The following is a 16,457-nucleotide window of genomic DNA, read 5'->3' on the forward strand; positions in this document are numbered from 1 at the left end:
GGTTTGACCAGCTCAGGTTTAGAATGTTTTCATGCTATGTTTTGAAGCAGCTGGTAGCTGGTAATTTCTAGCTGGTTACAGCTGGATTTTACACCAGGGAGGTCTGCAGCTGACATATATCAGACACCACTGGGTTGAGCAGGAGTTTGCTGGCTATGTGTGTTCTGTGTGTGTGTAGTGTGTGCTGTATGTGTGCTGCTATGTGTGCTGTATGTGTGCTATGTGTGTGTGCTGTATGTGTGATATGTGTGTGCTGTATGTGTGATGTGTGTGTGCTGTATGTGTGCTGCTATGTGTGCTGTGTGTGTGTGCATTGTGTGTGCTGTATGTGTGTGTGTATGTGTGTGCTGTGTGTGCATTGTGTGTGCTGTGTGTGTGTGTGTATGTGTGTGCTGTGTGTGCATTGTGTGTGCTGTATGTGTGTGTGTATGTGTGTGCTGTGTGTGCATTGTGTGTGCTGTATGTGTGTAGTGTATGCTGTATGTGTGTGCTGCTATGTGTGCTGTGTGTGTGTGCTGTATGCGTGCTATGTGTGTGTGCTGTATGTGGGTGCTGTGTGTGTGTTGTGTGTATGCTGTATGTGTGATGTGCATGTGTGTTGTAGTGTTTTTGGTATTTAAATAATTAATCACCTAAGTTTGTTCGATAATTGTCTTAATTTGTGTTTTTTTTCCCTCCAAGCTCATTTAGCTCAATTTTTAGTAGGTTTTTAAAACCGACTAAATAAGTTACTGAACCCAGTTCAGTAATAAGCATCGCTATAGAAATAAGCATCGCTATAACTACAATGACCATAATCCATTGCACCAACAGACATGTGAGTTTTAAACCGAAATGAATCCCAGGAACCTACTCACACAAAACAAATAATATACCTTACCCAACCTCAATATACACAACATCAAGTATATTCCATGACAACACTCGTAAGAATCTGATCGTTAATTCACAGAATGTCATATTGGCCTCATATTGGCCACATATAAGGTTACACAAATTGGCATTAACTAATGTAGTTGTTAACTACCTACTGAAATATGTACAGCTTTTCTTATGTATTTGTACATCATTATTTCATTCTAACTACATTATTGGTTGAAAATTCATATTGTAATGAAAAAAAAAAGTTATACGTAATTATACGTTTATCCTAAGGTTATGGTTTATCCTAATGTATAATATTCATCTAATGAACACACAATTTAACAAATACATTAACTCATGAATTGTATGCTTAATTAATGCATTTGTGTGTCATGTAATCATGTTAACACTGATATTATTAATGCCAATTAATGTACTATTATTGTAAAGGGTGACCAAAAACACTCAGCACTGTGTGTGCTGATGTGCGTTGGAGTGTGTATTCTGTGCTGGTGTGTGTGTTGTCCGGTGCCGGTATGCAGTGTGTGGGTGTGTGTGCTGCAGTGTGTGTTGGAATGTATATGTGTGTTGGAGTGTCTGTGCTGGTATGGAGTGTGTTGTGGAATTTGTGTTGTTCTGTGCCGGTATGAAGTGTGTGTTCTGTGCTGGTATGAAAAGGGTGTTCTGTGCCGGTATGAAGTGTGAAGCATGGTGATGTCACTGTGCTAGTATGAAGTGTGGTGTTGGCGTGTGAAGCATTGTGATGTCACTGTGCTAGTATGAAGTGTGTGTTGGCGTGTGAAGCATTGTGATGTCACTGTGCTAGTATGAAGTGTGTGTTGGCGTGTGAAGCATTGTGATGTCACTGTGCTAGTATGAAGTGTGTGTTGGCGTGTGAAGCATTGTGATGTCACTGTGCATGCATGCTGCTATTGGCTGTGATAGCAGGCCCCTCCACTCACTGGAACAGCAGAATGAGGAGCAGTATATTTTGAGCTGATGTGAAGATATTGGTCTTAATTCATATTACATAAATTATATTAATGTTAAATAATAATATACTATTAAGTGCTTTCAGAGAATATTCACTCTTTCTTTTAGAGCATCCAGATTCAGACACACTCTGCTTTCAGCTCTGAGCAGAGGCATTGAATGGTCTATTATGCTGAACCTGCTGAGGCTTTCTGAGAGCTGGGCATGTTCTGAATATGCATTAAAGATACAGACACTCTTCTCTGGAGGAAAAGATACAGACACTCTTCTCTGGAGGAAAAGATACAGACACTCTTCTCTGGAGGAAAAGTGCAGAGTCTGATTTGCAGTGACGGAAAATGCTTGTCATGCTGAACAGTGCTGCTATAAAACCGCCCTCTCTTGATAAACTGAAGAGATTATGGGATGTTCCTGTGGCATCTCTTCAGACAGCGCTGTAATAAAAAATAAACACAATGCAACGATGATATACCACAGGTTCTCGTTCCATAACACTTAAATATACGCAATTAATACATCGGCATTGGACAGCATTTAATTACGCAATACTAATATTATCATGAATTGACTCCTGCAAAATACACTCAGCTGCCTTTTATTAGATGCAACTTCATATTAATAACCTAATAATAGCCTGTTCATCTGGACATGAATAGATTAATGTGGCTGCAGGCAGTACATAAAGCTCCATTAGTTGCTCAACCAAACTTTAGAATGGGTCAGAGTTTAACTGTGGTGTGATTAGATCTCAAACAGCTGTCCTGGTATTTTCACACACAACAGCGGTGATATTGGCTCAGGCAGTAAGAGCAGTCGGAGGGTTGCCGGTTCAATCTCGCCTTGGCTGTGTCGGTGTCCTTAAGCAAGACACCTAACCCCCAAATGCTCCTGATGAGCTGGTTGGTGCCTTGCATGGCAGCCAATCGCCATTGGTGTGTGTATGAATGGGTGAATGAGAACCATCAATTTTACAGCGCTTTGGACAAAGGTGCTATATAAATGCCAACCATTTACTGTTTATAACAGTCTCTAAAGATTACAGTGAATGGTACAATAAACCAAAACATCCAGCGGCAGTTGGATTAATTCCACACAGATATTATGAAGTATTTTATCACACAGAGAGTGCCAAGGCATGTAACGGAGGCAGAAACACTGGGGGTTTTCAAGACCAGGCTTGCTACAGTGCAAGATACTATTAATTTCCTACACTTTAGTGGTAGGAAAAGGCGAGCATTGCTGGGCTGATTGCTTGTTCTCCCCTTTATGTTATTGTCAGGGAACTAATTCCTAATTCAGCATTGGGCCATAGGGAGCTTCAAAAGACCAGGCCTGGTCTAGAGATAAGAAACAGAGAGACAGAACTGCCAGATCTTAGACAATTTTCTTTAAGATCCCAAACCTTGCTACAGAAGCACCTGGGTCTGGCTTCACTGGTCTATTTGGAATGTTGGCTGTCTGCAGGTCTTGAGCATTTTGGGAGGAAACCAGCTGGGTTTGGTATTTTCATTCATCCATTTCCATTGTGATGTGTCTGTGTCTATGTTGGTAACCTTCATTGTTTTAAAGTAGACAAACTGTATCTTTAGATTAAAATTTTTGCTTTTCACCTGGTTGCAAATGTTTATAAAGGTTGATCCAACAAGTTTCTCTGCCTATCTCTGCCTTCTCTGCCTGAATGTGATGATTTAATTGATCATTTATACCTTTGATAATAATTACCAAATTAAATCAAAAACACATTTTACATGTTGGTTAAGTGAGGTGTCAGGTTTGGGGGACAGAGGAACCACGCGCAGACAGGAAAATAGCAGGTTTAATGACACAGGGCAGATCAAAAACGCAATCCAGAAACAGGCTATGGTCAAAATACAGGCAGACAGGTACATACAGGACACGCAGAAGAGTGGTCAGAAGACAGGCAGAGTGTGTGTGCTGTGTGGGTGCTGTGTATGGGTGCTGTGTGTGTGCTGTGTATGGGTGCTGTGTGTGAGCTGTGTATGGGTGCTGTGTGTGTGCTGTGTATGGGTGCTGTGTGTGTGCTGTGTGTGAGCTGTGTATGGGTGCTGTGTGTGTGCTGTGTGCATGCTGTGTATGGGTGCTGTGTGTGAGCTGTGTATGGGTGCTATGTATGGGTGCTGTGTGTGTGCTGTGTATGGGTGCTGTGTGTGAGCTGTGTATGGGTGCTATGTATGGGTGCTGTGTGCATGCTGTGTATGGGTGCTGTGTGTGAGCTGTGTATGGGTGCTATGGATGGGTGCTGTGTGCATGCTGTGTATGGGTGCTGTGTGTGAGCTGTGTATGGGTGCTATGTATGGGTGCTGTGTGCATGCTGTGTATGGGTGCTGTGTGTGTGCTGTGTATGGGTGCTGTGTATGGGTGCTGTGTGCATGCTGTGTAGGGGTGCTGTGTGCATGCTGTGTATGGGTGCTGTGTGCATGCTGTGTATGGGTGCTTTGTGCATGCTGTGTATGGGTGCTGTGTGTGTGCTGTGTATGGGTGCTGTGTGTGTGTGCTGTGTATGGGTGCTGTGTGCATGCTGTGTATGGGTGCTGTGTGCATGCTGTGTATGGGTGCTGTGTATGGGTGCTGTGTGCATGCTGTGTATGGGTGCTATGTATGGGTGCTATGTATGGGTGCGGTGTGCATGCTGTGTATGGGTGCTGTGTGTGTGCTGTGTATGGGTGCTGTGTGCATGCTGTGTATCGGTGCTGTGTGCATGCTGTGTATGGGTGCTGTGTGTGTGCTGTGTGTGTGCTGTGTGCATGCTGTGTATGGGTGCTGTGTATGGGTGCTAAGTATGGGTGCTGTGTGCATGCTGTGTATGGGTGCTGTGTGTGTGCTGTGTATGGGTGCTGTGTGCATGCTGTGTATGGGTGCTGTGTATGGGTGCTGTGTGTGAGCTGCGTATGGGTGCTATGTATGGGTGCTGTGTGCATGCTGTGTATGGGTGCTGTGTGTGAGCTGTGTATGGGTGCTATGTATGGGTGCTGTGTGCATGCTGTGTATGGGTGCTGTGTGTGAGCTGTGTATGGGTGCTATGTATGGGTGCTGTGTGCATGCTGTGTATGGGTGCTGTGTGTGAGCTGTGTATGGGTGCTGTGTGTGTGTGCTGTGTGTGAGCTGTGTATGGGTGCTGTGTGCATGCTGTGTATGGGTGCTGTGTATGGGTGCTGTGTGCATGCTGTGTATGGGTGCTGTGTGTGAGCTGTGTATGGGTGCTGTGTGTGTGTGCTATGTATGGGTGCTGTGTGCATGCTGTGTATGGGTGCTGTGTGCATGCTGTGTATGGGTGCTGTGTGTGAGCTGTGTATGGCTGCTCTGTATGGGTGCTGTGTGCATGCTGTGTATGGGTGCTGTGTGTGAGCTGTGTATGGGTGCTGTGTGTGTGCTGTGTATGGGTGCTGTGTATGGGTGCTGTGTGCATGCTGTGTATGGGTGTGCTGTGTATGGGTGCTGTGTGTGTGTGCTATGTATGGGTGCTGTGTGCATGCTGTGTATGGGTGCTGTGTGCATGCTGTTTAGGGGTGCTGTGTGCATGCTGTGTATGGGTGCTGTGTGCATGCTGTGTATGGGTGCTGTGTGCATGCTGTGTATGGGTGCTGTGTGTGTGCTGTGTATGGGTGCTGTGTATGGGTGCTGTGTGTGTGTGCTGTGTATGGGTGCTGTGTGCATGCTGTGTATGGGTACTGTGTATGGGTGCTGTGTGCATGCTGTGTATGGGTGCTATGTATGGGTGCGGTGTGCATGCTGTGTATGGGTGCTGTGTGCATGCTGTGTATGGGTGCTGTGTGCATGCTGTGTATGGGTGCTGTGTGTGTGCTGTGTATGGATGCTGTGTGCATGCTGTGCATGGGTGCTGTGTATGGGTGCTGTGTGTGAGCTGTGTATGGGTGCTATGTATGGGTGCGGTGTGCATGCTGTGTATGGGTGCTGTGTGTGTGCTGTGTATGGGTGCTGTGTGCATGCTGTGTATGGGTGCTGTGTGCATGCTGTGTATGGGTGCTGTGTGTGTGCTGTGTGTGTGCTGTGTGCATGCTGTGTATGGGTGCTGTGTATGGGTGCTATGTATGGGTGCTGTGTGCATGCTGTGTATGGGTGCTGTGTGTGTGCTGTGTATGGGTGCTGTGTATGGGTGCTGTGTGTGAGCTGTGTATGGGTGCTATGTATGGGTGCTGTGTGCATGCTGTGTATGGGTGCTGTGTGTGAGCTGTGTATGGGTGCTATGTATGGGTGCTGTGTGCATGCTGTGTATGGGTGCTGTGTGTAAGCTGTGTATGGGTGCTATGTATGGGTGCTGTGTGCATGCTGTGTATGGGTGCTGTGTGTAAGCTGTGTATGGGTGCTATGTATGGGTGCTGTGTGCATGCTGTGTATGGGTGCTGCGTGTGAGCTGTGTATGGGTGCTGTGTGTGTGTGCTGTATGGGTGCTGTGTATGGGTGCTGTGTGCATGCTGTGTATGGGTGCTGTGTATGGGTGCTGTGTGCATGCTGTGTATGGGTGCTGTGTGTGAGCTGTGTATGGGTGCTGTGTGTGTGTGCTATGTATGGGTGCTGTGTGCATGCTGTGTATGGGTGCTGTGTGCATGCTGTGTATGGGTGCTGTGTATGGGTGCTGTGTGCATGCTGTGTATGGGTGCTGTGTGTGAGCTGTGTATGGGTGCTGTGTGTGTGTGCTATGTATGGGTGCTGTGTGCATGCTGTGTATGGGTGCTGTGTGCATGCTGTGTATGGGTGCTGTGTGCATGCTGTGTATGGGTGCTGTGTATGGGTGCTGTGTGTGAGCTGTGTATGGGTGCTGTGTGTGTGCTGTGTATGGGTGCTGTGTGTGTGCTGTGTGTGTGCTGTGTATGGGTGCTGTGTGCATGCTGTGTATGGGTGCTGTGTATGGGTGCTGTGTGCATGCTGCGTATGGGTGCTGTGTGTGAGCTGTGTATGGGTGCTGTGTGCATGCTGTGTATGGGTGCTGTGTATGGGTGCTGTGTACATGCTGTGTATGGGTGCTGTGTGTGAGCTGTGTATGGGTGCTGTGTGTGTGTGCTATGTATGGGTGCTGTGTGCATGCTGTGTATGGGTGCTGTGTGCATGCTGTGTATGGGTGCTGTGTGTGAGCTGTGTATGGGTGCTGTGTGTGTGTGCTATGTATGGGTGCTGTGTGCATGCTGTGTATGGGTGCTGTGTGCATGCTGTGTATGGGTGCTGTGTATGGGTGCTGTGTGTGAGCTGTGTATGGGTGTTGTGTGTGTGCTGTGTGTGTGCTGTGTATGGGTGCTGTGTGTGTGCTGTGTATGGGTGCTGTGTGCATGCTGTGTATGGGTGCTGTGTGCATGCTGTGTATGGGTGCTGTGTGTGAGCTGTGTATGGGTGCTGTGTGTGAGCTGTGTATGGGTGTTGTGTGTGTGCTGTGTGTGTGCTGTGTATGGGTGCTGTGTGTGTGCTGTGTATGGGTGCTGTGTGCATGCTGTGTATGGGTGCTGTGTATGGGTGCTGTGTGCATGCTGTGTATGGGTGCTGTGTGTGAGCTGTGTATGGGTGCTGTGTGCATGCTGTGTATGGGTGCTATGTATGGGTGCTGTGTATGGGTGCTGTGTGCATGCTGTGTGCTGTGTATGGGTGCTGTGTGTGGGTGCTGTGTGAGAGTTCAAGAACATGAAGGCAGTCCACACAGATGAAGGCACAAAAAACAGAATCCAAAAACACAAAGTCAAAAGCCAGGCAGAGATCAAACCAGGAATATCCCAGACCAGACCACAGGGGTGAAGGCACGGGGTACAGGATGCTAGGACAGGGGACAGACTCAGAATTCAGGATATGACAAACTAGCGTTAAGCAAACAAAACAGACAGAAACTACACTGAAAGATATTGTCACGGCGGGGAGGACAGAGGAACCAGAAGCAGACACAGGGGTGTGGAAAATGACAGGTTTACTAGCAGATGGAGGGACAGACAGAGCGTAGTCAAAAAACAGGGGGTCAGTCCAACAAAGCAGAGGTACAGATATCCACAACGAGCAAAGAAGAGTCCAGGGAAGCAGGCAGGGGTCAAAACCAGGAAAAAAAACAAAAAAAACCAAGGGCAAGGACTCGGGAACAAGAACTAGGGGAAGGGGAAGGAATAAATGGCTCGGGAACAAAAACAGGACAAGACGAACTAGCAGCATGCAACTGAAAAGGACAGGTATAAATACACAGGGGAATGAGACAAACTAGGCGGGGCAACTAACGAGGGGGAAACAAAAACGCGGACTGGATTCACAAAGACACATGTAATACAAACGGCTCCGGACTAGGGAGTAGACAATTTGCAGAGAATCAGGAGATGCAGAGATACAGACAGGTGCAAATACTTTGCTGAAACTAAGCAAGTAATCAGTGATAGAATAGGGAGGCGGAGTTACAGAACAGAATTGAAACTGGAGATGCGTTAATAAGTTAGTTATGTGATTTTAATTACAAATACCCAAAACTAGTGAATGTTAGTTTGTTAGTTTGACAAACATATTAGTGTGTTAGTATAATTAACTGTGGTTAAAAACACCTTGTTAATAAGAGAGGTCAGAGGAGAAGGGACAAAATGCTTAAATGACAGTTAGAGTTTGCATGTTCACGTGAGTTTCCTCTTGGTACTCTGGTTTCCTCTTACACTGAAAGATATGTATGTCAGGTTAAGTATAGGCCTACTCCTGCCATTGCCCTTGACCAAGGCACTCTTGTTCCCCAGGTGCTGTTCAATGGCTGCTCACTCATATTTCTCTCAGAATTCTTCCACAAAACATCCAAATACATTTGGAATATAGAGGCAATACTAAGCTATGAATCCAATCTGTCAAGTAGCTATTTAAATGAAATGCCAACATGATGGATACATAGCCATAGCTAGCTTGGTGTGTTATATTCAAAACAACTACATAGAAAAATATAGCAAAAGGATTTAACTGATCAAATAAAAGACAGTTGTGAATGAATCAGATCCTAATTGGTGAAAGTGTGAGCGCATGGTCACAAAAACGAATCATTTGTAGATAATGGAGAATACAAAGACAGAACCAATGATACCAAGCCATGCCTGTATTTTGTTAGGGTTCGGATCAGTTTATGGGTTAGGGTTAGGGTTAGGGTTAGGATCAGTTTAAGGGAAGAAATTATTAAATAACTTAAGCACGTGTTTGCCAATCCAATTATGAGCCTTTTGATTCCTTTCAGTCTTTAATTTGATCAGTTTAACATTTTTGTTTCCTCTTTTAATGCAGTAGTTGGCAATATAGTGCAACATAAACATGGGACTTAAACATAATGGTATCCTTAGCCATTTATGGCACAATGTGGCTGAATAGGGTAAATAAACCCTCTAAACATGAAAAGCACCTCATTAAGAACAAATAAAGAATTGGGATCAACTTTGGATTTAAATTGTGGTTGGAATGAACCTGCATACTAAGGGGTCCCCCAGGACCAACGTTCCTAATCACCGGTCACACTGATGACGTACAAAGTTTCCTGCTACATCCATAGACGAGAAAAATAGCCTGTACACAGTGAATGTGAGTGAGCGTGGGTCAGTGCCGAAAGAGGTAAACTAAAACAGTAAAGTCTCAACGCCCATCTCGGGTGTAGCTGTGTAACTGAAGCTCGCAGTCAGAATTCAGCCATGGCGAAAGATATGATCCTGTATTGGGGCTCCGGTTCGCCGCCGTGCTGGCGCGTGATGATCGCCCTGGAGGAGAAGGGTTTGCAGGGGTACCACCACAAGCTCCTCTCCTTTGAGAAGCAGGAGCACAAGTCCAAAGAAGTCATGGACATCAACCCGCGGGGACAGGTACTCCTTACGTGTAGCTGATTGCTGCTACATAACTTGCGTTTAAATGACAGCGTGCGGAGCGCGTTTGAGCATTGCTCCCAGATAACTTTCTGCAGAAACATCTCTCAGTTCATGGTTGAATCTCTCGATTCAAAGAGGGAAATTATGCAAAGGGCGTTACACTCTGTTTGAACGAGAATGGCCGCATTTTCTCCAAATCACAAGTGAGCTATTTTGCTCGCAGACTAAACGTTGTCATATTTAATAATGTGAACTATGAGTAAATGGCTAGAGCGGCGGGCAATATACTGATATATATACAATATGCGGATGAATATTGCATTTTATCAAACTGGTTATTCTAAAAGACTCCTTACATAGCTCTTTTGACACTTCCCTTGACAGTTAGACTTGCTGGTTAGCTTTAAGATTTTTTTACTAAACGTCAAGGTGATGCTTTAATGTCATAATGATTGTTCGGTGTCATGACTTGACTAGTAGGCCTATGCTACAGTGCTACTAAAACTTGCAAAATTGCAAAACTGTTCTTTTTTTTCTTCTTTTTTTTTCCTTACCTGTGCGGTTTGATCCTTTAGCTCCCCACCTTCAAGCACGGAAACAGGGTCGTGAACGACTCTTACGCCGCCTGCCTGTACCTGGAGGTAAGTGTTTGCCACCGTGTTATCGAAAAAAGAGTCGATTTTATTCGCATTCTTACGTTTGTAAATATCTTCAGAAATACCGTGCAGACCATAAGTGTTTGAACCAATACATAATATGCCAATGTGTTGGCTACATTTTCTCAAGATTGCGTTAAATGCGTCAACTTTCATTTCGAATCCAGTTAAGAAACTTCTGTGGTCTGCTGAGACTAACGTTGAATACCGTAAATTAGAGTTTTAATAAAAAACGTTTTCACATCATAAATGTGTTGAATATATTATGTTGGTCAAAGCGTTAAAATTTAAGCTGGGGAAAGTGTCTGTGCCGCAGGGGGGTTAGCTCAGGTCTCACTCCTGTAGCGTTAGAAATGTAGGAATGGCATTGTCTGAGGAGGTAAGAGCAGTTGTGCACAGACGGCCTTCGAGACAGTGTCTGTGGGCTTAGAGCACAGAGTGCCTGTGGGCTTAGAGCACAGAGTGTATGTGGGCTTAGAGCACAGAGTGTATGTGGGCTTAGAGCACAGAGTGTCTGTGGGCTTAGAGCACAGAGTGCATGTGGGCTTAGAGCACAGAGTGCCTGTGGGCTTTGAGGACAGAGTGCCTGTGGGCTTAGAGCACAGAGTGTATGTGGGCTTAGAGCACAGAGTGCCTGTGGGCTTAGAGCACAGAGTGCCTGTGGGCTTAGAGCACAGAGTGCCTGTGGGCTTAGAGCACAGAGTGCCTGTGGGCTTAGAGCACAGAGTGTATGTGGGCTTAGAGCACAGAGTGCCTGTGGGCTTAGAGCACAGAGTGCCTGTGGGCTTTGAGGACAGAGTGCCTGTGGGCTTAGAGCACAGAGTGTATGTGGGCTTAGAGCACAGAGTGTATGTGGGCTTTGAGGACAGAGTGCCTGTGGGCTTAGAGCACAGAGTGCATGTGGGCTTAGAGCACAGAGTGCATGTGGGCTTAGAGCACAGAGTATATGTGGGCTTAGAGCACAGAGTGAATGTGGGCTTAGAGCACAGAGTGCATGTGGGCTTAGAGCACAGAGTGTATGTGGGCTTAGAGCACAGAGTGCATGTGGGCTTAGAGCACAGAGTGCATGTGGGCTTAGAGCACAGAGTGCCTGTGGGCTTAGAGCACAGAGTGTATGTGGGCTTAGAGCACAGAGTGTATGTGGGCTTAGAGCACAGAGTGTCTGTGGGCTTAGAGCACAGAGTGTATGTGGGCTTAGAGCACAGAGTGTCTGTGGGCTTAGAGCACAGAGTGCATGTGGGCTTAGAGCACAGAGTGCCTGTGGGCTTAGAGCACAGAGTGTATGTGGGCTTAGAGCACAGAGTGCATGTGGGCTTAGAGCACAGAGTGTATGTGGGCTTAGAGCACAGAGTGCCTGTGGGCTTAGAGCACAGAGTATATGTGGGCTTAGAGCACAGAGTGCCTGTGGGCTTAGAGCACAGAGTGTATGTGGGCTTAGAGCACAGAGTGCATGTGGGCTTAGAGCACAGAGTGTATGTGGGCTTAGAGCACAGAGTGCCTGTGGGCTTAGAGCACAGAGTATATGTGGGCTTAGAGCACAGAGTGTATGTGGGCTTAGAGCACAGAGTGCCTGTGGGCTTAGAGCACAGAGTGTATGTGGGCTTAGAGCACAGAGTGCATGTGGGCTTAGAGCACAGAGTGTATGTGGGCTTAGAGCACAGAGTGCCTGTGGGCTTAGAGCACAGAGTATATGTGGGCTTAGAGCACAGAGTGCATGTGGGCTTAGAGCACAGAGTGTATGTGGGCTTAGAGCACAGAGTGCCTGTGGGCTTAGAGCACAGAGTATATGTGGGCTTAGAGCAGAGTGTATGTGGGCTTAGAGCACAGAGTGCATGTGGGCTTAGAGCACAGAGTGCATGTGGGCTTAGAGCACAGAGTGTATGTGGGCTTAGAGCACAGAGTGTATGTGGGCTTAGAGCACAGAGTGTATGTGGGCTTAGAGCACAGAGTGCATGTGGGCTTAGAGAACAGAGTGCATGTGGGCTTAGAGCACAGAGTGCCTGTGGGCTTAGAGCCCAGAGTGTCTGTGGGCTTAGAGCACAGAGTGCATGTGGGCTTAGAGCACAGAGTGTATGTGGGCTTAGAGCACAGAGTGTATGTGGGCTTAGAGCACAGAGTGTCTGTGGGCTTAGATCACAGAGTGCATGTGGGCTTAGAGCACAGAGTGCCTGTGGGCTTAGAGCACAGAGTGTATGTGGGCTTAGAGCACAGAGTGCATGTGGGCTTAGAGCACAGAGTGTATGTGGGCTTAGAGCACAGAAGGTATGTGGGCTTAGAGCACAGAGTGCCTGTGGGCTTAGAGCACAGAGTGCATTATGGGATATTTAGTGTGCATATGCTGCCTCCTAGAGGACACACAGGCCAGCCAATGAGGGATGGTAATAACTTACAATATTAATATTAATAACCAACAATATCAATAACCAATAACCAACATGGGTAGGCGCTAAATCCACCAAAACAGAGGATTGCCACTTGAAATATTGAGTAATTAAAATCCAGGTGAATATTACCCGCTTGTGAAACCTTAAACATTCCCGATCCATGCTGATTCCATACAGAACCAGTTCCGATCACAGGGAACGCCACTGATCTTGGACGGGGCCGAGGAGCAGGCTCGGATGTACCAGCGCATGTTTGAGGCTCAGACTTTCCAGCAGAAACTCAGTGAGTCAAACCGGCAAGACTCCCACCTGTAAACCCCCCCCCCACCTGTAACCCCCACTTCCTCTGCCCCCCACCTGTAAACCCCCACTTCCTCTGCCCCCCACCTGTAAACCCCCCCACCTGTAAACCCTCACTTCCTCTGCCCCCACCTGTAAACCCCCCCACCTGTAAACCCCCACTTCCTCTGTCCCCCCACCTGTAAACCCCCACTTCCTCTGCCCCCACCTGTAAACCCCCCCACCTGTAAACCCCCACTTCCTCTGCCCCCCCACCTGTAAACCCCCCCACCTGTAAACCCCCACTTCCTCTGCCCCCCCACCTGCAAACTCCCACTTCTTCTGCCCCCCCACCTGTAACCCCCACTTCCTCTGCCCCCCAACTGTAAACCCTCCTCTGCACCTCACACCTGCTTCTTAGATAGAAGATGATGAAGATGCCTTCTTCATCCTGCAGTTGATGTCCTCTATTACACCTGGCGTGTTCCTGAAGCCGAGAGACATGATTCTGCAGTGAAGAGGAACAGAGAGGCTCTGAGTGCTGAGCTCCAGCTGTGGGAGCAACAGGTACACACACCTGTACACACACCTGCAACAGGTACACACACCTGTACCCACACCTGCAACAGGTACACACACCTGTACCCACACCTGCAACAGGTACACACACCTGTACACACACCTGAAACAGGTACACACACCTGTACCCACACCTGCAACAGGTACACACGCCTGTACACACACCTGCAACAGGTATGCACACCTGTACAGTGACCTGTAGCGTAGTGGTTAAGGTACAAGACTGGGACCTGCAAGGTTGTTGGTTCGATCCCCGGTGTAGCCACAATAAGATGCGCACAGCGAGACCTGCAACAGGTACACACACCTGCAACAAGTACACTCACCTACACTCATCTGCAACAGGTACACTCACCTGTACATGTAACTATAACAGATGCACACACCTGCAACAGGTAGGCACACACATACGAGTAACAGTTCTTCAAGGGTTCTCAATTTCTGTATGTTTACACTAGGACTCGGAACAGTACTGTCCTCTCAGGTCCACTTTTGCACTTGTTCTTGTGTTTGATTTGCACTTGTACGTTGCGTGTTGTACGTCGATCTGGATAAGAGCGTCTACGAAAAGCCACGAAATGTAATGTAATGTAACAGACACACACACCTGCAACATACACATATCTATAGCTGCAGCAGGGAGAGCTTTTGGATCCATTTTGACCAGGCATTTCTTCCATTGGCCAGGTAGGGGAGGGGCCGTTCTTGGCAGGAAAGTCCTTCTCATTGGCTGATGTCATTGTGTTCCCCATCATCGCCTGTGGAGTGCACTTTGGGTGAGCTCCACTATTTGCAATCTACTTTCTATTGGACGATGGCCTGAAGGGGGAGGGGCCTGGCAGGTAGGGGAGGGGCAGGTTGAAGTCCAGGTCCTGTTCCTGGTCCTGCTGCTGACCCGTGTCTCTCTGTGCAGGCTGTCCCAGGACAGATACCCTCGGCTGGGGCAGTACTACTCCCTACTGAAGAACCGCCCCAGCATCATGGCATCCTGGCCCCCCCACTGGGTGGAGAATCCCCAGGGCATGGACACGCTGGAGGGTCTCTGAGCCTCCGTCCCACCGTCCGTCTGCGTGTGGCTCAGTGTGTCTCTCGCTGTAGCTCGTCTGATCTGTGCTGAAGTGCACCGCAACGCCATCACCTGCACAGAGCCTGCAGCCTGAGCGGGAGCATGTGTGCTGTTTAGTGTGTCCAACGTTTTAATAAAGATATGATGTTATTCTGTACATCCATGTGTGGCTAGTTCATGAGTAGGCATGGTGAAGTGTGGCAAAGGCTTGTTGCAGGTCACCGTGACAACGCTCCCTGATGACATCACCCTCAAATTCTAAATAACCTTGTTGCCGTTGGATAGCGGCGAATTCGCCTTTAGCTGACTGGTCACACATTTGTATAACAGAGAGGCCAGGGTTCAAATACCACCTTGGACTTAGGCGGGCAGATCTTTCTCGCTACACATTCATGCACACACATAGACTCAGTGAGCACTTTATTAAGTAGACCTGTACACCAGTTTATTCATGCAAATATCCAATCAGACAATCATGTGGCAGCAACTCAATGATTAAAAGCATGCAGACATGGTAAATAGGTTCAGCTGTTGTTCAGGCCAAACATCAGAATGCAGAGGAAACGTGATCTAAGTGACTTTGACAGTGTAATGATTGTTGGTGCCAGATGAGGTAGTTTGTATATCTCAGAAACTGCTGATCTCCTTGGATTGTCATGTACAACAGTCACAACAGAGAGAGTTTACAGAGAATAGTGTGCAAATACTACTGACAGTTATGTGGGCAAAAACATCTTGTTAGTGAAAGAGGTCAGAGGAAAAAAGAAGAAACAATAAGAAACATATGCCTTAAATGGCTACTTTGTTGAGAGTTTTACCAGGAGGAGGTTAATAATGGTCTGGAAGGCATACTCAATACTCAGAATGTCTTAACCGCTGTAGAGATAGGGGATAAAGAAGTACTGGATAAATTACATAAAATAAAGACAAATAAGGCAGCAGGTCCTAAGGTCCTAAAATACTGGAATCTATCATTAGAGACAAACTGGAATTCTTTCTTGAAAATAATAACATTCCAAGGGACAGTCAACATGGTTTTTGCAAGGGTAGATCATGCCTGACTAGTCATGCCTCTGCTCACATCAAGTGTTTTGATGTGAGCAGAGCTTATGATATAATGCATTTCGACTTGCAAATAGCATTTGAAAAGGTACCGCATGACAAACTCATTATCAAAATGAGGATGGTAGGAATTACAGGAGTGGGTTCGGAACTGGTTATGGGATAGAACACAGAGTAGTAGGAGGGATTTCATCTGAGCCGGGTATTGTGGGAAATGGAGTTCCACAAGGATCAATTCCGGAACCAATACTTTTCCACATTTGCATGAATTACATTGACAGAGGCATTGAAAGTACTTTAGTTAAATTTGCAGATGACACAAAACTGGGAGGTTTAACTAACAGTTTGAATCTACGAAAGTAATCCAGCTAGATTCAAACAGAATCCAGGAAGATTTAAACAAGAAACCTGGCAAATTAAATTCATAATAATAAATGTAAAGTTCTAAATGTGGGAATGTGCACAAGTTGAAACGGTATTAGTTGATCAAAGCCTTTCAGGTTCTAGTCAAAGTGCTCTTGTAGTAAAGAAGGACAACAGGATGGTAGGATACATAGCCATAGCTAGCGTGGCTATCTGTCGGGTAGTTTAGCTCAATTAGCCAGATGAAAGCTACAGAGCAGAGAGCAATTTTCTATTTTTTAGCAGCAAATTTACCTGTCAGTTTGGAATTCTGAGAATGCTGATATTTCCAATAATGTTAGTATCTGCAAAATAAATTGTTTAAATTAGAAGTGAAGTGTGAATAGAAATG

The 16,457-nt window shown here is 46.6% G+C and overlaps 1 protein-coding gene across 1 annotated transcript; it reads left to right on the top strand.

Moving 5' to 3' along the window:
- Positions 1–9,393: 9,393 nt before the first annotated feature.
- On the top strand, positions 9,394–14,787 carry LOC133120037 (glutathione S-transferase A-like). The gene is made up of 6 exons (XM_061230174.1): positions 9,394–9,674; positions 10,253–10,318; positions 12,895–13,000; positions 13,454–13,563; positions 14,263–14,351; positions 14,489–14,787. Exons 1-6 carry the CDS (start codon positions 9,507–9,509, stop codon positions 14,619–14,621), a joined length of 672 nt encoding a protein of 223 aa, XP_061086158.1. The 5' UTR covers positions 9,394–9,506; the 3' UTR covers positions 14,622–14,787.
- The last annotated feature ends 1,670 nt before the right edge of the window (positions 14,788–16,457 follow it).

The sequence above is a fragment of the Conger conger genome, unplaced genomic scaffold, assembly GCF_963514075.1.
Source record: "Conger conger unplaced genomic scaffold, fConCon1.1 SCAFFOLD_74, whole genome shotgun sequence".
Classification (NCBI taxonomy): Eukaryota; Metazoa; Chordata; class Actinopteri; order Anguilliformes; family Congridae; genus Conger; species Conger conger.

Coding starts and splice junctions, on each gene's coding strand:
- LOC133120037 (XM_061230174.1), top strand. CDS start 9,507: ATGGCGAAAGATATGATCCTGTATTGGGGCTCCGGTTCGCCGCCGTGC. Junction 9,675..10,252: donor ACATCAACCCGCGGGGACAG/GTACTCCTTACG, acceptor TTGATCCTTTAG/CTCCCCACCTTCAAGCACGG. Junction 14,352..14,488: donor GCCTGTGGAGTGCACTTTGG/GTGAGCTCCACT, acceptor CTCTCTGTGCAG/GCTGTCCCAGGACAGATACC.